Source organism: Coenobita brevimanus, chromosome 76, assembly GCF_032717465.1.
Source record: "Coenobita brevimanus isolate Jiangsu-jjx chromosome 76, ASM3271746v2, whole genome shotgun sequence".
Taxonomy (NCBI): Eukaryota; Metazoa; Arthropoda; class Malacostraca; order Decapoda; family Coenobitidae; genus Coenobita; species Coenobita brevimanus.
This window is the reverse complement of record NC_137029.1, coordinates 13,484,641-13,509,564: the sequence shown is the minus strand read 5'-3', so window position 1 is coordinate 13,509,564 and position 24,924 is coordinate 13,484,641. Positions and strand designations below refer to the sequence as shown.

At 42.4% G+C, this 24,924-nt stretch overlaps 1 protein-coding gene across 1 annotated transcript in view; it reads left to right on the top strand.

The window, feature by feature from the left end:
• LOC145408174 (cubilin-like) overlaps positions 1–24,924 on the top strand; it is a 69,672-nt gene that overhangs the window by 23,722 nt on the left and 21,026 nt on the right. The window contains exons 3-6 of the mRNA XM_080278926.1: positions 14,169–14,379; positions 17,634–17,740; positions 21,994–22,090; positions 23,084–23,236. Coding sequence (XP_080135052.1) covers positions 14,169–14,379; positions 17,634–17,740; positions 21,994–22,090; positions 23,084–23,236 — 568 coding nt within the window. The remainder of the gene's footprint in view (positions 1–14,168; positions 14,380–17,633; positions 17,741–21,993; positions 22,091–23,083; positions 23,237–24,924) is intronic.

Below are 24,924 nucleotides of genomic sequence, written 5' to 3'. Positions count from 1 at the left end.
AGGTTAAGACGAGGGTAACTGTAGTGATGACTTCCAGCCAGCCAAAGGCGGGAGCAAGGCTAAATAACACTGATAGCACTGTGGCTAGGATGAAGCACAGGATAAGCCTAGCCTCATACTTGTTGAGAATTCGTTGATTAGGCATCAGGAGAATGAATTTTATGCTAAGTGTTCTAGGAGAATGCATTTTTTATTTTTTAAGTGTAGGATACAGGACGTGACTGAGAGAGTTAATGACTTAGTCAACAACACCTCAGAGGACTCGGTCTTTGTTACTGTGGTACAGGCAAATAATGTAACTTCAGGCAGGACACAGTCCAGTCCCTGAGGCCACTGGGAATGAGGTTAGTGAGGTTGGATCAGCTCACCAGGACAATCAAGTGCACCTGATCTCACTTCTGGTGCAGGTAGAAAAGCAGAGGATTAGTGCAATGAGAGGGACTGCCAGGCCATCAGCAGCTTATAGGAGCATTGGAATTTCGACAGGGAATTTAAACGATTAAACAACACTTATTTTAGTGTGTTTTATAGCCCTGATAGACCCACTCGTACCATGAACATAAAGTACGAGTATATAAGAGCGAGACGAATTTATTACTTATAACTACTACCTACAATCCTGACATAATTATGATTACGATGTCATGGCTAAACCATTGCGGTAGTGCTACAAAACTATATATAAAAAAAAAATGTTTAAAAAATTGCATCACCACAAAACCAGTGGGGGAGTTCTAATGAACTCGTATATTAAGTACCACATAAATACAGCACAGATCAGTAAACAGGATGTTCAAACATAAGATTCTTTGTATACCGAAATTTTCACAGAGTAACAAACCCACTCTTATCGATGTAATATACAGATCGTACAAGTTAGACGAGGAAAATGATAAAATTATGTATGATGAAATGACATCAGTAACAAAACAAGAAGCGGTGGCATGGCACAGCAAACCAGCCCTCTGCAGTCATTTTAGTGCTGACGTATAAACACAACAGGATATCTAGTCAAAGATGTCACATAACAAATTTAGAGTAAATCGGGTGAAAATTGACGATTTTTTGTCCATTAGAAATTTAGGCCCGACCCACCTGACATTGACCCCCCCACCGCTAACTTGGGGCCCCCTGATGTAATGAGGCATGTTATAGGATGCAGATTTGAAAGATGCGCCTTTAGGTTTTTCATGTCGATATGGCGAATTTGAAAAGAGTTGTGGCGAAGGCCGATATGGCCCAAAATTTAATCAGGTGATTAGGTCATAACCCATTATCCCTGTAATTTTAGACAAAATCGCACCAGCAGTTTTCGTGTCAAGTTGTTAACAGACAAACAAACAAACAAACAAGCAAACAAACAAACAAACAGGCAAACCGAGTGAAAACAATACCAGTTCCCGAGCCCCTCCGGGGCAGGTACCGGTAACAAAATACAACTCCGTTATTTGGGGGGACTTTAATAATGCGAATACTGATTGGAAATATTCGTGTGCAGATAAAGAGGGAAGCAGGTTGGTAGAACTGATGGACGATACATTTTAATGTGAGGCAGTGAATAGGCTACATCAACGTGCGCTAATAATATTCTCGATCTTGCCCTAGCAACAGACACTAATCTAATAAATGTATGTGATGTTACTGAAAATTTTAGCAACAGCAGTCATAATATCATTAGACTTGAAATTAACATCAACTATAAGACTAGTTAATAGCTTTTCAGTTCCTAACTTTTAAACAGCTAACGTCGATAATATGAGAAAAGAAATTTCCAACACCGACTGGATTATACTGGTGGATAACGTGGAAGGAAGTTGAGAAATATTCACTAATCGTAAATATACAGAGAATTATATGAAGAAATAATCACATTAATAAACTGGTTTGAATGTCCAAGAACAATGAAAATACCATAGGTCGCAAGAGAAGAGCATATTAAAAATACAAACGTACAGGAAATCACTATTTGGTTACCGAATATTTTAAGCTTCAGCAGCAATGTACGCAAATTATTCGGAAAACTAAACGAGATTATGAAGCAAAATTTTCCCTTGAAGCAAAATCAAACCCTAAATTATTCGTTTTTATTAAACGAACAGTAAGAAAAATGTTAAGGATAGCATAGATCCTCTAATAAGCTCGGAGAGTGATCTCGTCCACGATAACCAAGCAATAAAATCATTACTGAACAACTCATTTCACAGCGTTTTCACAAATGAAGATAGTGTAAACACCCCATCCTCCAGACGCTTTTCTCAGGGTCAGAAAGTAAGTTATCGATCAACGAAGCGACAGAACACGAAGTGCTGAATTATCCTCAGGAAATCGACCCAAATAAATCAACTAGCCCAAATTGGATACCTCCTTGCATACGGTGTAAGGGTTACAGTTAACCCTAGATATAGTTAGAATATTCAATAAATCATTAACTGAATGTAGAGTGTCTGATCGATGGAAGGTCTCTAATACATCACCGATATAAAGGGCAATAAAAAACTCGCCACGAATTTCCGCCCAGTAAGACTAATAATCAGTGCTAAGCAAAATTTGGGAAACAATTATTAGAGATGAAACTAAGCTGTTCCTTTATAAATATAATCTTACAATAGATAAAAATTATGGTTTTTGTAATAATAGATCATAACTCACAATTTGCTTGAATTTTTTACAAACATATTCGTACAGTTTAAATGGGACGCAAAAATACCGTCAGATGTCATCTACCTCGATTTCCAGAAAGTGTTTGACAAGGTTCACCATCTAAGACTGCGGGAAAAACTAAAAGCCAACGGCCCCTCTAACAAATTATGTTCATGGATTGGTGATTGGTTAACGGACTGCAAGCAACGTGTAGTATTAAATGGCGAATCATCAGAATGGTTAGAGATAACAAGCGGAGTTCTTCAGTGGTCAGTTCTAGGACCACTTCTTTTGACTATTTGTATTAATGATCAAGAAAATGGACTCATTACTAAGGCAGCGAAGTTTGCAGATGATAGGATAATTGGAGGCAGTGTAATTACGAAAGCAGGTTGAGAATCTATACAAAACGACCTGGATAAGTTATAAAATTGGAATGAAAAAATGCATATGAAATTTAATGTAGATAAATGTATGGTAAAGAACTTTGGCGATTTAAAAAAAAAAAAAAAGTTTAAATGTCAATATCGCATGTTCAATACCCCACTGACGAAAGCAAAGGACTAGAAGGATCAAGGAGTTATCATCAGTAACGACCTCGAAAACTAGAACAGTGCTTAAGAATCAGTAGCAAGGCAAACAAAATGTTTGGCTTCATCGCAAGGAACTTTTTTCATAAAACGCCTGATGAAGAATTTAAACTTTATACGTCATTAGTTAGGTCACACCAAGAATGCTGTGTGCAGCAATGGTCCCCGAATCTTTTTGCAGACTAAGAAGTGCAGCACAGAGTCCCAGTAAGGATCACATCGCTGCGCAATTAACCTTATGAAGAGCACCTAAAGAAATTAAATATGTTATCTCTGAAAAGGTAACGACTCAGAGCGATCTAATACAAGTATTTAAGATTCTTAACAAATCTGGAGATGTGAGATGTGATAACTTGTTCAAAATACAGAATCATACTACGACTAGAAATAAGGGAATGAAACTCAAAAGCCTGAGGTATAGCACTAATATGCGGAAAAACTAATAATCGCGTAAAGGAACCATGGAATAGGCCACCAGCAACAGTAATTAGTCCAGAAACTATTAATACGTTTTAAAATCAGCTAGACAAATATTTTGAGTCTATAGGTTATAACTAACTTAGTGTTGTTTATTTCCAGGTTGAAATGATACTGACGACAGAGAGACAATTGTTCCATTTCGAGAACATGTGGCGCCTGTGTTTGCTTTCATTTTACAGATCTGCAGAATAGATATTACACAGTGCATAGTCGTTCCCCTTCTGCCTCTCCTATAAAATTTCTATGCTTGTTCTTTTTTCACTAGCATTATCTTTTTTTCCTCTGTCTTTTTCCTGCCGGTTCAACCAGATGGTGTTGTGGGTGGGTGAAAGCCCTCCTCTTTTCTCTCCTTTTCTCCTACACGTTGGTTAGATCTTAGTGATATTAGTCTTTTTTTTTTCCAACAGATCACCTCGTCATGAGCCCACAGGCCTGTTATCTGTATTTCTTATGTACTCTCTCTCTCTCTCTCTCTCTCTCTCTCTCTCTCTCTCTCTCTCGTCACGTTCCTGCTTTTTCTCTATCTTCTCTTTTCACGTTCCTTTCGTCATTTCCCTCCACTTTTTTATATATTTTTTCTTGCCCCTTTTCCCCCTCCCTCTTTCTCCCTGTACTCCGCCTTAGTTTATACCCTCGCTGTTTCATTCTTTTCTGCTTTCTCCTTTCGCTTTTCTTCTCTCCCTTGCCCCTTGACACTTTCCTCTACTCTTTTCTCCTTCCTTTCTCCAGTTCCGTTTCCCATTCTCATCTCTCTTCACTCATTCCCTCCTTTTTTTCCCCTTTGTCGTCTTGTCGCCTCTTCCCACTAATTTTTCTCACCCCTTCTCTTGTATCTCTATTATTTCTTTGTCCTTGTTCACATTCTTTCTCTCATTTCTCCTCATAGTCCATTCCTCTCTAAATCATCTTATTTTCTTTCTCCCCGATTTCGTCTTCCCTGGCCCCCCTTCCCTTCACTTGTTTCTCTCTTCTCTTTTCCCCATTCTCTCTAATCATCTCCCAGCACCTCTCTCTCTCTCTCTCTCTCTCTCTCTCTCTCTCTTGTGTGCCCTCCCAGCGTGACCAGAGAGTTAGGGAAAGTTAGAGTTCGTATACGCGGCCAGCCACCGTGATAGAGGCCCCCTGATGTAACGGGCAATTACATACCTCGGTCCCGCTCATGGAAATTACGGTAGAAAATGAGAGAGGAAAGTTTTGTGAACAACTATGCTTAATTAAGACTTACTGTGGTTATGCAATATTGTAAAAAAAATGAGAACGTGCAGAAAATAACTATGACATTTAATATTAGATCCACTCAGTACGTTTACTCATTTCATACATCATCCTGGCGAACGTTTCACTATGTCACTCAGCTTTGGAGAAATCACTGTAAATAAAGGAGTTTTTATTTTACTTATTGCGATTCAGAGGCAGTAACCATGGCAAATAATAATCATAATGGAGAGCGAGAGACTGACGAGGAGAGTGTATGTGAGTGGGGTGGAGGGGGGGGAGCGGGAGGGGGAGACCAAGGATGAGATGGAGGGATGGAGTGGAGAGGTATGTGAGAGAAAGGGATGTGAACTGGCAGAAGGACAGTGAAATGGCGGGGGACAGGGCGACATGGAGGCGATTTATTGGCCACCTCTTACGGGATTAAGGGGTCTGGCATATAGATAGACTTCGTGGAGGACATCAAGTTATTATTCTGAATCTAGGTTTGGTGAAACATCGAATAAACTCAATTTCAGTTCTGCACTTGACGTTTCTTTATACAAACTGTCACAACCAACGCTGGATTCAAAGTCAATAACAGCTGTCATTTCTCACCTGTTCTGTAAATAAATGCCTATGATCGCTTCTTGGTAAACTGAAATATACGCAACATGATTGACTCGCTGGCAAAACATGTAGCTGTAACTTTTTGTGTGGTAGCAAAATGTCAGAGGAGAAAATAGGGGAGGTGGTTAAGGTAAGTGGACCGTTCTACACTGACATACACAACCTGGTCGAACTTGCATGTCAAATTTTACAAGGTAGGGTAGTGGATGTTGGAGTGGCCCTGGTGAGAGAGGATAGTGTTTGGAAACTCCCTGTACTGTTGTTTGCAGATGATACTGTGTTGTTGAGTGAAGACGAAGGGGAGCTGCATGGCTTGGTGGATGAATTTGGAAGAGTGTGCAAGAAACGGAATCTAACGGTGAATGTAGGGAAGAGTAAAGTGATGGTCTTTGAGAGAGGTGAAGTCAGTGAATGTACAGCGAGGTTGGATGGTGAGGAATTGGAAAATGTGAGTACGTTTAAGTACTTGGGTAGTGTGATGAGTAAGGATGGAGGTTTGGAGGGTGAAGTGCTTGAAAGGGTACTAAGAAAGGTTGCTGGTTCTTTGAAAGCAGTGATCAGAAACAGGGAAGTGAGCATGGAAGTGAAAAAGTTACTACATGACAGTATTGTGATACCAACTCTAATGTATGGAAGTGAAGCTTGGACGTTGTTGGAAGGACACAAGTCAAGAGTGAGAGCAGTGGAAATGAGTTATTTAAGAGGAGCCTGTGGAGTCACATGGAGAGACAGGCTGACGAATGAGGATATAAAGGAGCGTTGTGGTGTGGATGTGGATGTGATAGGAAGCGTTATGAGGAACACACTGAGGTGGTTTGGCCAAGTGGAGAGGATTGAGGGTGAAAGACTGACGAAGAGAGTGTATGTGAGTGAGGTGGAGGGGGGAAGAGGGAGGGGGAGGCCGAGGATGAGATGGAGGGATGGGGTGGAGAGGTATATGAGAGAGGGGGGTGTGAGTTGGGAGCAGGGCAGTGAAATGGCGGGGGACAGGGCGACTTGGAGATGATTTGTTTGTGGCCACCCCAAACGGGATTGAGGCGTCTGGCAATAGATAGATAGATAGACTATCCTATTTTTGCTCTAATTTTGTCCAGATTTTCGAAGTGACAGAAAAAGAGTGCCATGGCTGTACATTCTTTCCACATCACATCTTCGTGACTAGTGCCATAACTTAGAGCCAAGTTATTCCTACAGCACAGTATTCAGAATAAAGGGATGGGAATTTTAAGCCAATTTAGTGTGAAACGGGTATAGTTTTCTTCAACCCCTGGATTCTGATAACATTTTATCCATTTTATTTGTAAAAAATCTAGTAGAATTTAGTAATCTTAGGAAAGCATTTTCTAGCTGGAGGAGTTACATACAGCCTTCATTAACCCCTACACTAACTGGGTGATTCTTCCAAAGCTAAATAAAATGATCTTAATGTAGCAAGAATAAGCCTTGTATGATATGCCATCGCGGAGATTCTGCCCTCTACTTTCCCTCTTCCTTCTGCATATAAGACTACAACCTACGATGCTTTCCCACTCGTATTTAAGATTTGTTTTTGTGGGAAAAACGAGAGATATTGGAAAAAGGAAATATCTGATCTTGTTCTTCCTGCGGAATGAAATATGAGTTACTATAAAGAGTTGATGGTTAAGTTGCTCGTAATCTGGCCCCAGGAAAGTGCAGAAAAAGAGCGTAAGGAGACAAATGATAAAATAATGTAGTCAGCCAGCCGGGATGGCAGAGAGGGGCCTCACCCATCAGTCTTGTGTGGGGTGACGGGATACTGTCACCACTCACCACTCCCCTACAGCATCACTCCTATTATCGCCTCTGTCTGTCTGTCTGCCTGTCTGTCTCCCTCTCTCTCTCTCTCTCTCTCTCTCTCTCTCTCTCTCTCTCTCTCTCTCTCTCTCTCTCTCTCTCTCTTTATATATATATATATATATATATATATATACCTAGGCTGCTTCCCCCCAGGGAAGAGAGAGAGAGAGAGAGAGAGAGAGAGAGAGAGAGAGAGAGAGAGATGAAAGTATGAACGTGTAATAGTGTGTTATACAGAGAAAGAAATGCTAGAGAGAGACAAATAAAAGTAAAAGCATTTTACGAAAATAACAACAGGAATGGGTGGTTTGGGTCATACTAGGGAGCTACAGTCAGAGGGAAAGACTAAATTATGAGAAAAAGATAAGGTCAGGGTGAAAAAATGATTTACCTCACATGCAAACCCTTCCTGCCGCAACTGACAAGAAAAAGTGAGAAGAAAGACAACGCAGCAAGATACAGATCTACTGGCATGAAAATATATTATAAGACGGCTAAAGGAAATCATATACTATTGTACATCAGTCTAGAACAAATGAAGGAAAAAATAGGCGGCCACATATTTCACCTCTGAGGCGTGCGAGTCCGAGGCAAGGCTACCGTAGCACAGAAGAGTTCAAAAATAATATACAGTACGTAGCTGACTACAGATATGCTCCTGGTGGCATTACATGATGCAACTACTTCTTGTCAGTTCGTGAAGATTCAACCAGTAGATCATCACGCGTTTGAGACATTCTCATTATCTATTTTCTCATATACGAGAGATTAGAATAACAGTGCGCTTTACTTTTGTTGCCTTAGGAAGCAAATTTACGGAATGCTTTATTTTGCATGTTACCTATTATTACCGGTAAGTTACTTCAACTTTTTCAGTATCACCAAAGTTAGCATTAGTTACTCAAAATTATATCAACTGATTCATTCTGGCTGGCTTTTCTATGCTCTGTTTTATTTATTAATTTATTTATTGATGTTTTTTAGGAAGGACGACTTTATCGGCATTTATCCGCTGGACCTTTCTTCTTGACATAAACAAATAGATGATGTTTAAGTTTGTACCTGCTGTCTCCATACGATTTTGTTTATCTTAGGAGAGACTTCTAAAGCTGATGAAGTTAGATACAACAATCTGCTAAAGAGGCAGTTTTATTTGTCATTAATATGAATAACATTGTAGAACAAATAGGCTAGAGGGCACGTCTGAAACGAACTGTCCCCGTACCTTAACTGCCTTGGAGCCGAACAGAATACAAGCCTTTATTAGGATGATTGTTATTGCGTCTGCCTTTTTCTGTTCTCTTCTTTCTCTTTATTTTGGGGCTGAAGAATCATCCCCAAGGTCCAAATAAAAAATCTGAAAAACGACTTTCGAGATAACGCGCCATGTACCGTGCATGGATACTGATGTTTAAGGCCAAGCGTACCGGAAATAAAAGTGTGAGAACAAACGCTTGTAAGAAATATGAAGAAACTTCGGAGAAAACAGCGGAATTTAAAAAAAAAGAAAAAAAAAAATAATATCCTTTCGGGAAGTGTAATAACTCCTTCACTACGAAAGGCCTCCCATAAACTGAACTAAATATCATTACAATAGTACAGTAGTTACATAAAAGTTAAAAGATGCCACCACACTGAAGGAATTAAAGTGTAATGGACAAAAATAATCCGCTAAGGAAGAGGTGTTAAGAAACCAGCTCAGCTAATGAAAATATGGCAAAATAAACGAGTGAGACAAGAACAATCCTTCGTGAATACGATAGTGAGAATCATATGTATATTTGATCCCGTCCTTGCCCCTCCTTGATTTATTTCTCACTGCATGTACTGTGACTGATTTAATAGCTCTGGTACTGGTGATGATAAGCCTGACGGTCCAGATGTCAGGAAGAGAAAGAGAGAGAGAGAGAGAGAGAGAGAGAGAGAGAGAGAGAGAGAGAGAGAGAGAGAGAGAGAGAGAGAAGTGTGCTGTTTTCCCTTCCTGAGCGTATGTCCGTGAGTGAATGGCCGAGAATTGAGTAAGACTGCCAGCTTTCGTGTGTGTGTGTGTGTGTGTGTGTGTGTGTGTGTGTGTGTTGATCATCTGGTGTTTTTTCATCATTATCAATTTATTAGGAGGTGGAAAGTGCATTTAATGGTACTAAATAATATATCGTCTGGATTAATATCATATCAACTCCATGGTAAAGGGGAAAAAATATTACTGTTTAAGTATAGCAAGCTTCAGGTAGGCTACACATCGGTGCTCTAGGCAAAAACGACGATGAAAGGAATCTTGGGTAAACGAGAGAAAGAGAGAGAGAGAGAGAGAGAGGGAGAGAGAGAGAGAGAGAGAGAGAGAGAGAGAGAGAGAGAGAGAGAGAGAGAGAGAGAGAGAGAGAGAGAAAATAAAAACTTTGTGAAAGAAGAGAAATAGGAATGTGGAAGGAGAGAAAGCAGAGATTGATAGAAATTTATATTTGTGCATTTATCAGTCTTGGGAAGCAGGATGATATCATTTTTATTTGTGCATGAAATACCACGAAACATACTTATCTTCTTCTTTTTCTTGTTAATTTTGGGTGAAATCTTTAAATTAACCCATCTCGACGCTCATACCATCAACCCACGGCTACCGTCTCTTCCTTCCCACAATCATCAACATCCACTTCCCTCCCCCGCCACGTCTCTTTGTCTTCATAACCCTTTAGTATTTTCTACCTCTACCCCTCGTCATAGCTTACACCTTGCATTAACCAAAGCCACCCCCAGTACGATCAGCTCTCCACAGGGTGTACTCATCCTGCTGTGCCCCGCCACCTACCACGATCTTGGTCAACCCAGCCAATTTATTTTTCTCCACCCCTCTCATTTTATGCATCTCACCTATGTCTTCCACCTTACTAGTCTATCTCCATCACACATTATCACAGCGTAAGCTTCCCGGCATCCCAGTCCATCACGTCCCCTCCTCTCCACCTAACACGCCTGTATCTGCTGTGATGAGCTGAATGTAACAAGGGAGCATTCAGACCTCTACCATGACAACACCACCCCATATTTTGACCTTGACCTTTGACCTTTTTCACCCCCAAAATAATCGCTTGTTCTAAGGATGGCTTCAGTAGTTTTCCCAATATTCTTAACAAACCTACAGACAGAAAAACAAACAGTCGAAAGCTTAACTTCCTTGTCAGAGGCAATAATTGCTGCTTTGACTGCTAGCTAACATACACCGTCTATGTTTACGGGAAATACTAGCCTCCTGGATATGTTTCTTTTGTGGCCTCTTCCAGTGTGTCTGTAATACTGACAGTTGTCCGGCATCCTCCCCGAAGCAACAGCTTTGTATAGGTTAAGCTGACTACCCCCCTCCCCCGTCTTTTCAAACCCGATTCATTTGATGATTCTGAAGTAAGGGTCTTATTCGCTCTTGTAGAAAGTACAGCTCTCACTTGTGTGTGTGTGTGTGTGTGTGTGTGTGTGTGTGTGTGTGTGTGTGTGTGTGTGTGTGTGTGTGTGTGTGTGTGTGTGTGTGTGTGTGTGTGTGTGTGTGTGTGTGTGTGTGTGTGTGTGTAAGGGGTCACTAAACAGGGCAATTTGAGCAGGGTCTAGTCAAAGGCTTTTCGTTTCACCAGCTCCTCTCTACTTACCATCTCCTTTCAGCCTTTTTCTTCCCCCAGCAGAAGTGCATCTCCCTCAACCTCTCTCTCTCTCTCTCTCTCTCTCTCTCTCTCTCTCTCTCTCTCCCTCATTGAATGGTCACTACCTGGACAATAATTACAAACCGAGTATATAGAAACATGTGGTAGACTGTCATTCTGGGGTGGTGTGATGACATCAAATTCAAGATTCTTATGCTGTGTTGGTGTATCCTGTACAGAGCAAGTCGGAACTGTTCTAATGAAATTTAGATCCTCAAACTGTTCTCTACCTCATCCCAATCTTACGATTAGCAGTCCGTTCCTCAGCCACTTACCAGAATCCATCCCGTGTATTGCATATGTTCCTTATATTTATGCGTTTTGGCTTCAGGACAAAGGCACTTTCCACGGTGTAATGGAACCGCTTGGTCAGATACAAAGAACTACTTGGAGTCAAAACTGAGGCAGAAAATGAAGACTGCAAAGATGTCAGACTGAGGTCTAGTGGATTTCCTTATTCTTTCTCCCTCATCAAGGATAAACTATTTAAATACGATGTGTGTCGATGGATAGTTAAATGACAGACGGTCATTCCTCAGCGGCTAGAGAACCAAAGTTGGTGTCGGGGTGTCATCAACCTTCCCGCAACCACAGTCCAGGAAGTCGCACATTACGCCCGATAAACATACACCTCATCAGCTCACCCAGTACACCTGTGGTCATCTATTTACCTGGCATCCACACCTGCGCCCCCACACCCAAACTTCCGTATGGGTGGTTCCCATATAAAATCATTGGGTTGACGTGCTGGGTGCGTGAGTGTGTGGGTCGCCCTGCTGTCTCTTTTTCCGCTCCTCGCCATCTCCACACTTCAGCACGTGCCCCCAAGAAAGTGAATCGGAGAGGGAAGAGGAGCAATTGAAGTGTGTTAAAGGGGACTAACAACGACAGGAAATTAACATGATTTCTACGTTGGCGATCACTTTTTTTCTTCTGCTTGTGGTGCCTCAGGTGTGTAACTTCAAACCCTGCCCATATTATGTACCTATACATAAGTCACATCGTGCGTCAGATTCTCTACTATAATAAAATGTAGCTAATTCTCGTTAGATCTGATCAGTCCAAAGTAAAACATATTTTCAACTTGTTCATGTCTTTAGACCGCGATTCAGCACAGTTTCTCATACCTTTAGAATCATGGTAATGTAAGCTTTTCTGCAGCGACGACTAACTTAACATTTTCTTCTTCTTTTTTCAAGTATATGCAATTCTCTGATAATTTCGTATTTTTGTGTCGAAAAATGGCATACAAACAGAATGAAATTATCATTTCATAAGATAAAGAATCATTCATGTTGTGGCATTCTTTATGTTACAAGAGTTCACTAATAAATATTGTTATAATATTTTACCTTGTTGCCACTCTACATTGCATTTATTTCTTGGTTCTAAGCGTACACGTGTTCTGCCTTCTTCTTTCATTGCTCTCCGTCTTCCAAACTGTACATTGTCCTCAAGGGAAGTTTTCTTTACACCGTTGTCAGTTTAAGATTTTTCATACTAGATCTCGTTCATCGGAGAATAGTAAATAATTTCAACCTTACATAAAAAGTTATGTCCTTGAAATAAGCTTAATCCACTGCCCCCTTCCCCCTTCCAACTTGAACAACGTAAGAATGTCCTGAAACCTCTTGCACTTCTATGTTTCTTGGCAGCAAAGGGATTAAATATATATTGTATATCTGAGGCTATTAGTTATCATCATCATGTTTCCCTCTTATGTAGGGACGGAGGGATCCAGAAACAGATACATTAAAGCACAATAGTAGGAAAAGTATCAACAGAACGTCTAGTAATAATGGACCACAGCCATTAACACATTGCTGAACCTCCTGGAAACAATGAAATCAGTTGAAAAACCGCGGGAATTCTAGCGATGATAGAAATTGTGAGAAACTAATGTGCGGATATCTCCAATGTAGATATTTGTAGGAAGGGATTCGCAGCACTTTTCCAGATTCGTGATATACCGAAGCACAGACTTGTCCAAATGTCTGGTAATATAAAGACTTTTCTTCTACATACTAATCTTTATGTACAATTCTTTAACTGCTGACGAAGAAAGGTTAATACTGCAGCAGATTAACTTCTCACCTTACATTTAGAAACAGTCTTTCCTTATCTGCTTCCTATAAGGACATTTTCTTACTCTTCCTCTGCCCACCTCTCTCTCATGTCAATAGATAGTGCTCCTCTCTCTCTCTCTCTCTCTCTCTCTCTCTCTCTCTCTCTCTCTTTACTTTACCTGTTTCTGTCAGTCTCTTACACTTTACACTCAGATAAACTTTCCCTCCCATTCCTTCAGCTTTGAAGTTTACAAATGGTGATATACCTATAAATGGGCGGCTTATCTGCTCGATTTTACGAATGAACCTCAGCTCCCTCCCTGTCCCCATAGTGAAGGACGGCGGATTGCAGGATATGGAAAATTGCAACCTGCAGTCCATCCACCTCGCATCCACATGAGCCTGATGCCACAAAAACAGTAAAAACAATATCATCGCCATTCCCAGTACATTCTTCCATCCATTTCGTGAAATTTTTATGCAATGTTTTCCTCATTATCCTTTCTTTTTCTTTTTCTTTTTTTTCACTCTGCGCCCCACCATTCTTTAATTTCCGTACTTTCCATTCACTCTTCTCCCTACCTTCCTCTGTCTGGTTTTCACTTTTTGTATGAATCTCTCTCTCTCTCTCTCTCTCTCTCTCTCTCTCTCTCTCTCTCGTTAATTAGGCAGAAGCGGGTCGTGTTCTTGAGGAAGACTGAAACTTGTCAAAAATCCGTGCAGTAGATAGGCATTAACCCCTTCAATTAGAGGATTATTTTCACTTTATTTTCACTACTTACTGACAATTTGTTCAGCTCAGAAGGTATTTTTCAAACTGGAGATGTCAGGTGTTGCACTTATCTCTTTGATTACAAGGACGCTTTCCCAAACTAAATAAACTTGCCAATGGATTCAGGAAAATAAAGTAAGCCTACCTCCTTCTCCTCCTCCTCTTCCTTCTTCTTCTTCTTCTTCTTCCTCTTCTTCTTCTTCTTCTTCTCCTTCTCCGTCTTCTTTTTTTCTTGTTTTCTTCTTCTTCTTCTTCTTCTTCTATTTCATTTTCTTCTACTTCTTCTTCCGTCCAGAGTTCGCAGGTGCTGGAGAGTGAGGCGCTGGTCCAGTGGTACACCAATATGAGGGGCATAGTGAACCAGCACCAGAGGCTTGACACACACGACCCCTACCACGGACCAGCACCACCACAACCACAGAACGACTCACCCGACACCACACACCAAGCCAAAAGGTCCACCGCACAGCCTGTGATCACCACCGAGCCACCCCCACACGTTCCAAGTAAGGGAAGTGAAGTTGAAGCCATACCAGGACAGAAGAACACACTATCACCTCCAGCAAAATCTAAACCCACCACCACCACCACCAGCATAACCACAACTACCACCACAACCCAGTCACCAACCACTCCCTCTATTGTTCCAAGTAAGTGCGAAATGAATAATCAAGTTGCTTCATTCCTAGGCCAGTTTATCGGTTTCTTAATCAGTAAGCAGCAAGTTCTCACATATTTCTAGACATACACAAATAAACCCAGAGTTACAAATAAACAAGACATAACATCAACTCTGTTGGTAAAGAAGGATTTTGGTTTCCTGTCGTCTGTTGCTGGGCTGTTTTATTCAACTTGGTAAGGGGTTCGAGGATTAACAAGCTAAGGAAAATAACTTTTAACTCTTTCGTTGCTAGAGGTCTTTCCTATGTTGTGCAGAATCGTCGAATATAACAAGCATAATATAGGAAAAAAAAAAGGCACTATACTAAAGTCGTGAACGAGGTGAGAAAGAAGTGGCGTTACCAACACTTTCATTCCGCTGTCATGAGCATGTACACGAGCACTGACCTATCTATCTATGGCCAGACGCCTTAATCCCGTAAGGGGTAGCCATAAACAAATCACCTCCATGTCGCACTGCATTTCACTGTCCTGCTTCCTGCTCATACCCCCCTCTCTCATATACCTCTCCATATCATCCCTGCATCTCATCATTGGCCTCCCCCTCCCTCTCCTCCCCTCCACCTCACTCACATACACTCTCCCTATTAGTCTCTAGGTCTCCATTCTCTCCACATGGCCAAACCATCTCAATGTATTTTTCCTAACGCTTTCTATCACATCCACACCCACACTACAACCATCCTTCACTTCCCTATTTGCCAGTTTGTCCCTCCACATAACTCCACATGCTCCTCTCAGATAACTCATTTCCACTGCTCTCACTCTCGACTTGTGTCCTTCCAGCAAGTTTCAAAGCTTCGTTTCCCTACGTTAGAGTTTGTATCACAATACTGCTATGCAGTGACTTTTTTACTTCCGTGCACACTTCCCTGCTTCTTATCACGGCTTTCAAAGAACCAGCAACCTTTCTTCCTTGTTGTACCCTTTCAAGCATTTCACCCTTCAAACTTCCGTCCTTACTCATCACCCAAGTACTTAAATGCACTCATATTCTCCATTTCTTCATCATCGATCCTCACTGTACAATCCAGTGACTTCATTTCTCTCGAAGACCATAACTTTACTCTTCCCTTTAGATTCCGTTTCTTACACACTCTTCTAAACTCATTCACCATGTCTTGCAGTTCCCCTTCGTCTTCATTTAACAATACAGTATCATCTGCAAACAACAGTATAGGGAGTTTCCAAACTCTGTCCTCTCCCACTGGGGCCGCTGCAACATCCACTGCCCTACCTTGAATCTCTTTTATATCTCAACCCGTATACAGACTAAACAGCCATGGAGACATCATACAAGCCTGTTTCAGTCCAACGTTCAAATAGAAAAATTTACTCAGTTCACTATCCACACGCACTGCAGTCTTAGCACCATCATAAATACTCTTAACGGCACTCAGCAGCTTCCCATCTACACCCTATATTCTTGATATTTTCCACATTCCTTGTCTATCCACCCTGTCATAAAATTTCTCCAAATCCGTGAAGGCTGCATACAACTTCTTTCCGTTCTCTAGAAACTTATTCACTAAAGCCCTAAGAATGAGTATCTGATCTACACAACCTCTTCCCTTCCTAAAAACTCCCTGTTCTTCTCCAACTAATTCCTCTGTTAACTCTGTCAGTAAGTATCCTACCATATACTTTTCCTATTACACTAAGAAGACAAATGCCCCTATGATTACCAGACACTACTTTTTCCCCTTTTCCTTTGCCCAGGTGAATAATTATACATGACTTCCAATACTCCGTGATTTTACCTTCCTCCCAGGCCAATCTGCACATCTCCCATATCCAATTACCCATTCTACTACCATCTCTTCCCCATGCTTTAGCATTTCACCACACACTCCATCAGTTCTTGGGGCTTTCCCCATTTTGACTTTCTTCATTGCTTCCGCTACTTCCGTCCTGCTGATTTCTTCTTCTCTCACTTCCCTCCTTCTCCCAGCCATTCCCCAGCCCCTTCTACTCGCATTACTTTCATTCACTGTGTTTAACAGTTCCTTAAAGTGTTCTCTCCATCTGCTCACTTTTTCTTCTTTCTCCACTAACAATCAACCATTTTAATCTTTCACTCCCGGACTAACTTTATCACCCTGTCTAACTCTCTTCAGCTCTTTCTAGAAAATTTTCTTATATTCCCTCCACTTTACACTTAAATTCCTTCCAAAATCCTCACCCACTCTCTTCTTACTCTTTTACTAATCTTTTCAATTCTCTCTTCCTCTTTACATATAACTCTCTCTTCCGTCCCTCAACTTCGTCCACGCCCCTGCTTCCCATCCACTTGCTATATGCTTTCTTCTTTTGCGCCACAGCTTGTCTCACCTCTTCATTCCACCATGCTGTTCCTTGCACCCCCTTTTGTTTTCTCTTCACCCCACACACCACCTCGTTTGCCGCACAGATTTCTGTGAATATCTTGCAAACACCTTCCACCTCCCCCATCTGTTCCAAGTCATAATTATCTAATCGCTCCTCCACTTCTCTCTTGTAGTCTGCCTTGCTTCCATCCTCTTGCAACCTTTCTACCCTCCTTGTGTCGAGAATAAAAAGGTGCAAGAGGATAGAAACAAGGCAGAATATAAGAGAGAACTCTAATACTTATTTGGTGCTTGTTGTTGCTTGTGGAACGAAGAACCGGGGACTGAATGTTCCTTCTACTCGAATGAAACATGATTTCAATTGCTGTGATGACCTGTGAGTGCATATAGTCTAATGGCTGTCTGTAGCTGCTGAATTTATGTAATCATTTTGAGTGAAGAATGTTAAATGACTGTAGAGGCACTGCAGTTGTCAGATGAAGTTACATATATTCTACACTAATTATGTACTAATTTTCAGTAGTTGTTGTGGGAGCAGAAGTATGAGCGGCGACTATTATGTATTTCAGAAGCTATGTGGTAGTATGAGGGATTGCACAGGTAATATAATCTGTGTGTGTGTGTGTGTGTGTGTGTGTGTGTGTGTGTGTGTGTGTGTGTGTGTGTGTGTGTGTGTGTGTGTGTGTGTGTGTGTGTGTGTGTGTGTGTGTGTGCCCCTTTCAGTAACCGTATACCTGTGTGTAATGTTTTAGACTGTGGTGCGGTACTGGAGGGTTCAGTGGCTGGAGCAGGAGTCATCACCACACCAGGCTACCCCGACCAGTACCACCACGACCTCTACTGCGTCTGGGTCATCTTGGTAGGTCTCAGTGTGTCGTGTATAGTATCCAAGCAAACAATTTACCACTCAAAGACAGAATCAGGGGGGAATACGGGATGTCCAGCATTCCAGATCTTACGCACTGAAACCCTTATTGTAATGCCAGGTGTTTTGGGGTCGGCTTCCCATCCCTCTAACGCCTCATGTGTAGCTGGGTTCTCTTTCTAGACCGGAGTTTAGACAAATAAGAGAGAGGCAGGACACAAAAACTCAAGGCAACAACCTTACATGTGTATTACTAAATTCTGGAACGGGCAGATGTCACAAATACAGTTATGCTGAACAATTATAATCCTAAGGTCTAGATTATGGGTGTTAGCATCGCACAGGATACTACTTAGGACAAGATCGGATAAGGTGAATAGCACTACAATTAGGAGTCTTAGGGCAGTGAAGCTAAACACTGTTAATTGGGAAAGTCTAGGTTTTGTATATCGGGTGGAGTTCGAGGCACTGTTTTCACTACTGGCAGTCTAACTGGTTTGTCTGTCGTGTCGATAATTATTGTTCTTGTACTGGGGCCTCCATATGATCTTAATATGAGGCTGTGTCACTATATGGTAGCGTGCTCACTTAGACATTTATTTCACTGCCCAGCCGTATTCAGTGTTTCACTGTTATGTTACTTATTCCACCGCTCTTTTATATTACTACTGATGCTTTTCTCACTGACTTTCCATATTCTCATAACTCACTGTTCTGCCCTTACTTCACTGTATCACGGACACTGTGCTTTCACTGTCACTCACTTTCGGGACTGGGCGTAATGGCGGTCAGGTACAAGGGCGGCGGGGATAACTCAGCCTTACTACTGACGGAGCTGAGTTCTGCCAGGGGCCTCCGCATTCAGGGGCCATGAAATCACGCTTAGGGGCGTCCTCTCTCGTCCGGGGCTGCTGGTGGCGAAGGGTCCCTCGCTCTCAGGGCTTGGGGCGGGAGTCTGGCCCTCAGGGCTGGGGCCGAACAGCTGCCTGAACCTCTCGCTCAGGCGCCTGACGGAGGACGAAGATCTCCGGTGTCGGGGTGTAGGAATGTCCCACTTGGGGGTCCTGGGGGCAGTCTGGAGGTCCCGTGGGCTGTGGTCTCCGGCATTTGGGGACGCCATCAGGAGTGGGCTGTGGCATCGGCCTATGTCGGAGTCCGTCAGGTGAGTCCTCTCAGGAACCAGCTGCAGTAAGAAGAGCCCAGTGGTAGTCACAGGGCCTCTCCAGTACCCCTCCAGGCTGGGATCTCCCTCTGGGTCGTAGTTTCATGGGTAGGAGTCAACACCTGACAGAGGAGTTGCTACTGGCCGTCTCCTGCCATAGGGTCTGGCTACTGGCCGTGGCCTTTTAGGGGCGCGGCTACCAGCTGTCGCTAAGGCCTGGCTACTGGCAATGGCCTGGGGAAGGGAGCGGCTACAGACCGACTTAAGGGCACCTTTGGAGCGGCTACTGGCCGTCTCCTGATGAAGGCGGGAGCGGCTACCAGCCGTCTCCTGCAGGAGGGTCGAGCGGCTACAGGTAGTCTCTTGAGGGGCACCTTCAGAGCAGCTACCGGCCGTCTCCTTATTACCTCCGGAGCGGCTGCAGGCCGTCTCCTGTAGGAGGGTCGAGCGGCTACAGGCCGTCTCCTGAGGGGCACCTTCAGAATGGCTACCGGCCGTCTCCTGAGGGGCACCTTCAGAATGGCTACCGGCCGTCTCCTGACAAAGGTGGGAGCGACTACCAGCCGTCTCTTTATTACTTCCAGAACGGCTGCAGGCTGTTTCCTGTAGGAGGGTCGAGTGGCTACAGGCCGTCTCTTGAGGGGCACCTTCAGAGTGGCTACCAGCAGTCTCCTGACGAAGGCAAGAGTGGCTATCAGCCGTCTCCTTATTACCTTCAGAGTGACTGCAGGCTATCTCCTGTAGGAGGGTTGAGCAGCTATCGGCTGTCTCAGGGGTGCTGACTGGAGCTAGAGTAATAGACCCACCCCGTTGTTGTCAGTGGTCAGCACACCCGATAGGTAGTCTCGCTTTCCTGCTGTGGTGGCGGCGGGCGAGCTCTGGGTCATAGGGGTGCAGGACCCGGGCGGACTTATGTCCCTGTCGCCCGGAGTCAAGTGGTGCTGTATTTGCCCCTCCGTAGGCTACTTCTTGGGGTGTTGGGCTGCCCTCTGTGAGACTGCACTGCATTTTACTTATATTTCAACAACCGTACCACAAAGATAAAAACAGCATATTTGAAAGTTTTTTTTTCATACGGCACAAACGACCGCCAAACTGAGGAAAACATAAAAGTGTTATACAATTTACTGAAGACAAGAAAGAGGAAGATAAAAGAAATATAAAAGGAACATTAGAGCTAAAATACTTGGAAATCAATAACAGGAACTGCCGATTCAAAGGGAACGGTTTCTAAACTTCATCTGATCTGATCTCAACTTCTTCTATCCTCTGACGTCATTTTCCATTTTTCTGTTGCTATTTAAGGACGATTAATTCAACACAGGGAATAGCTCTCGAACTGATGGAGTTAATGGAATCTTTCTAACCCGTCTGCCTCTGAAAGTTTCGTTCAAGCTGGGTAAAGTTCGCCAGGAAAGAGCATGGATACGCTAAAGAAATCTATCTATATGTCTACTGCCAGACGCCTTGATCCCGTAAGGGGTGACCACAAATACATCGCCTCCTTGTCGCCCTGATCCCCGCCATTTCACTGCCCTGCTCCCAGCTCACACTTCCCTCTCTGATATACCTCTCCACTCCATCCCTCCACCTCATCCTTGACCTACCCCTCACTCTCCCCCCTCCACCTCACTCTCATACACTCTCCTCGTCAGTCTCTCACTCTCCATCCTCTCCATATGGCCAAACCACCCCAATGTGTTTCTCCTAACGCTTCCTATCACATCCACCACACCACAACGCTCCTTCACTTCCACATTTGTCAGTCTGTCTCTCCATGTGACTCCACATGCTCCTTTCAAGTAACTCATTTCCACTGCTAAAGAAATACTCGAACATAATCGGAGTGAAGGGGTTAATTAAAATTGAGTACGAGATGGTGTAGGAAGTCCCCTTTTAATGACGTTCAATCAAAAATATAATTCTGAGGACAGGAAATGTTTAGACGGCATATCACTTCACATAATGCAACGATTTAGAAAGGTTGAACTTCACCTTTATCCGATCATGAGTTCAGTGAAGATAAGAAAACCCAGAGGATTTGATATCCCCTTTATGAATCCAAGCTTAATGATATGTCCGTCGCTGTCTGCCTGAACCCTTCGACATGGTAATGGTGTATTTTATTCTTGCTCTCACTAAGAAAGCTATTTAATTCAGCTTAGGATAGTGCCTAAATAGTGAACTGAAGGAGTCAATTGAAGGTGGTAATAACCCTCGTGCAGTTGGTAAGCATATTCTAATCCTTCTTCCTCTTGGACATCAGGATAAGTGTCCGGGGTCTCTGGGCGGAAATGGGGCCAAGTCGAGGTTAAAGTGAGGCAGAGTTGGGATTAGGGGTTGATGGGGCTTAGTCGGGGCGGGAGAGAGACTAAGGCAGAGTACGAGTGTGGCATTACCTAGCAAATTCCCACTCCTCTACCCTCACTCCACCTCCCCTACCCTCTTCTATGGGTTTGTTATAGAGAAGCACTATAAAACGAGTCTGTGATAGATGTATAAGTTAACCATGACTGAAACAGTGGTTTTCTATAACAAGAGCATACTCCATTTTCTATATAATTTGAGGAGAAACCCACATACCACCCTTAAATCTGGTTGATTATGTTAGTCAGTACTTCAGTGCTCGCCTTGAGGTTTGTAGGTAAAATATTACCCTCTTTCCTTATTTCTTTCTGAGTATGACTCGGTGTCATCCGCACATTTGTTCTAATATTCATTACCACTCTTATCCAATGAGGTTTAGCCTAACAAACTTCCTTGCCTACATCCTGAGATCCTGTTTGAACCCTTTATATGTTGAGCTGCCTTATATCATTATTCTGCTGTCAGCAATAATTGTTTCATATTGTATTTGTCATATGTGTTTACATGACTTATGTTACTGATTTCTGCTTGGCCTTCTGCGACATGGTAAATAGTCTAAATATAAAAATGAGAAAGTCTTGCCAAAACGAAGTACTGTTTATGTAACAGAGTCTTTAGTTATCTTTGCGTTGCCCTTTACTGCTACCTAATAGAGACGCTATGTAACCGAATTTCATATGATCGGCCAAACAATTTCTTTCTTTCCCAAAACTCCCAGGGCGGGAAAGGGAAACGTGTTCGGCTCTCCTTTGACGACTTCGAGGTGACACAGACCCCAGACTGCACCGGAGACTACCTCATCGTGTCAGAAACTGGTTAGTGCTGGACAGCAGTAGAACAGAAAAGTCTAAAATATACTGTATACACTCAGTAAAAATCGAGATCTACTTAATCCATTTTAACCTACAAATGTAGGTGGATAGTATTTACAAAGGATCTTGCCGAATTTTGATCATGGGGAGTGGAGACCACAGTCCCTTGCTTCCTCAGTTCTTAAATCCATAGTCGTTATCTGCCTCAATGATCCTTGTGCAGTCTACAGCAGTAAATCTGTTTTGTCTGATTAAGTGTCCATAGCAGTTTATCATTATCAGAAATAGTATTGCTTCTCTGTGTTCTCCTGTGGAGATACTCACTCTAGTCTGTGAAGTGTTTGGTAGCTGTATAAATCAGGATAAGATGTTAATCATAGCTTATGCATCCTAAATTAAAGACGGGTTAACAAATATGGCCTCGAGAGTATTTTGGAAACAAGATAGGTAAGTAAATAATAAAGTATAAACTCTTCACCAAAAACAACGCATTTCTTTTTAACCCCAATTTGGCCTAAAATTACCATCTCTCCATCTTAAGTGAAGAGATGTAGATTGGCACAAGTCTCAAAGAAGTTTTATGTATAGAATATTCAGCCGTAGCATCGTATTCTTGCACTGAGCTATGTGAAATATGCTACAAAAGGACGAAAATCTGGGCCAAGTTAGGATGAAAGAACTGTATTGTTCATATTCATATCTTAGGCGAAACAAAGTACATATATGGGCAAGAGTTCGTTGACAATTCTCTGCTGGCTCCGACAATGGAAGGTATTATACGGACAATTTTTGTAAAGTTTTTATGTGATAACAAAATGAAACACACAACAGAAGTGCATGAGAAGGAAGATACTCTGTCAGTTAGGGAGAAATGATAAACGTGGAAAGGACCGAGTGCAGGCAAAGGACTGTCAACGAACCTCTGCTCATGGCTGGACTTGTCCTTTTATTAAATGTGCATTTGGCTGACACATCACCCATGGTGCTCTGACGCAGGTGGTGCTAATGACACCAGCGTCGTGCCCATGTGTGGTACGGACGTCCCCGGGGAGTTTGTGAGTGAAGGGGACGCCATCTATGTGGAGTTCCGTTCAACGCCTCACGGGGACACCTGCAGGGGTTTCTCCGCCAGGTACTCCATCGAGGAAGGTTAGTGCTTGGAGTAGAGGAACCCAGGGCAATATTCAGACTCGATTTGAATTTCATCGCTTCCGTCCGATTAAAAAAATAAAATAAAATAAAATCAGGGTACCATCAAAAGATTTTATTCAAAATTAGAAAGCACATTTAGTACTGAAGAGGCTATTGAAGCCTACTTCAAAGTCTCATTTAAACTAAAAAAAAAAATAAATAAAATAAAATACAAAATACGTAATGTCCCAAAGAGGTTATTATTCCCAATGTAGTAATAATAATATTTGATAGAGAACAGACAATAGCAATAGAGATTTTCTTCTCTGATAGTAGTATCCCAATGCCTGTTTACTAATTTCTCAAGTCTAAGAAAAAAAAAATTGGATAACGAAAAATCAAAAAAAATTTATGTTTACATCATAACTAATCTAATATACTATAATTCTGGTCGTGTGTGTGTGTGTGTGTGTGTGTGTGTGTGTGTGTGTGTGTGTGTGTGTGTGTGTGTGTGTGTGTGTGTGTATGGAGCACTCTAAACTGAGAAAAGGATGTCGATGAAACTTGGCAGGATAGTTGAAACTGGGTGACAGATGGGCCTATTTCAATTTGATGTCGATTGAACTTTTCTAAAAGAGTGTTTTGGCCTTCAATAATTGCCCCCATGGATGTTACATTTCGCTGAAAATGTGACGGGGCATTTTCCTAAAGTTTCAAGCGTCTCTGCAGTAGCGGCATCGTTCAGAATCGGCTTTCATTTGGGCATGAGCTGAGAGGCCCGATAGGGCTGCAAAGCTCTTGTATATTCTGTGTGTGGGGGGGGGGGGCACAGATGAAACTGGAAATAGGATTGTGATGAACTTGGCAGGATGGTTGCAACTGTGTCACCAATAGGACAGTTGCAATTTCACGGCGACTGAGTTTTTTTTATACAGTACTTATGTTTCGACCCCCAATTGTTCCCAATGGAATTACAGCTGAATGGCCCGACAGGCCGCAAGTACTGATGTATAAATCTTTGGTTCCAAACAAAGTGAAGCGGGGTTCAGAAACAGGTCTCATTTGGGGAAGTGCTGAAAAGCCAGATAAGGCCGCAAAGCTTGTCCTCTGTATTATAATCTTGGGCTTGTATCAGTGTGTGTGTGTGTGTGTGTGTGTGTGTGTGTGTGTGTGTGTGTGTGTGTGTGTGTGTGTGTGTGTGACCGAAAACGAAAGTTACTAAGGTGCCTTTTGCGTGTACTTTTTGACCCCCCACCAAAAAAAAAATGAGGATGACTGGAAATTTCTATGCTTCTAATTGTACTGATCCATTGATCTACGAATTGTGGAGAATGTCACAACGAAACTGGGCAACTTTTACTAAGAAGGATAATGCTTTCTGCCATTTTTTAGCTATTTTTGTCGTTTTTAGTGTTTTAGCTAAGCCAAAGGGATGCATTTAGTAGATGTTATGTAAAGATGCTTCAGTCTTCTTGGTGGTGGTTGAGATAATCGCAGCATTGAGAGTGGGTAAAGCCGGTGCAAGTTGTGTACGTGCAGGGCTGGGTAGGACGAAATGATTTAGTACTGATTAGCCTTGATAGTACAGTATTGAGAGAGAGAGAGAGAGAGAGAGAGAGAGAGAGAGAGAGAGAGAGAGAGAGAGAGAGAGAGAGAGAGAGAGAGAGAGAGAGAGAGAGAGAGATGCATTGTCTGCTGTGGGATGC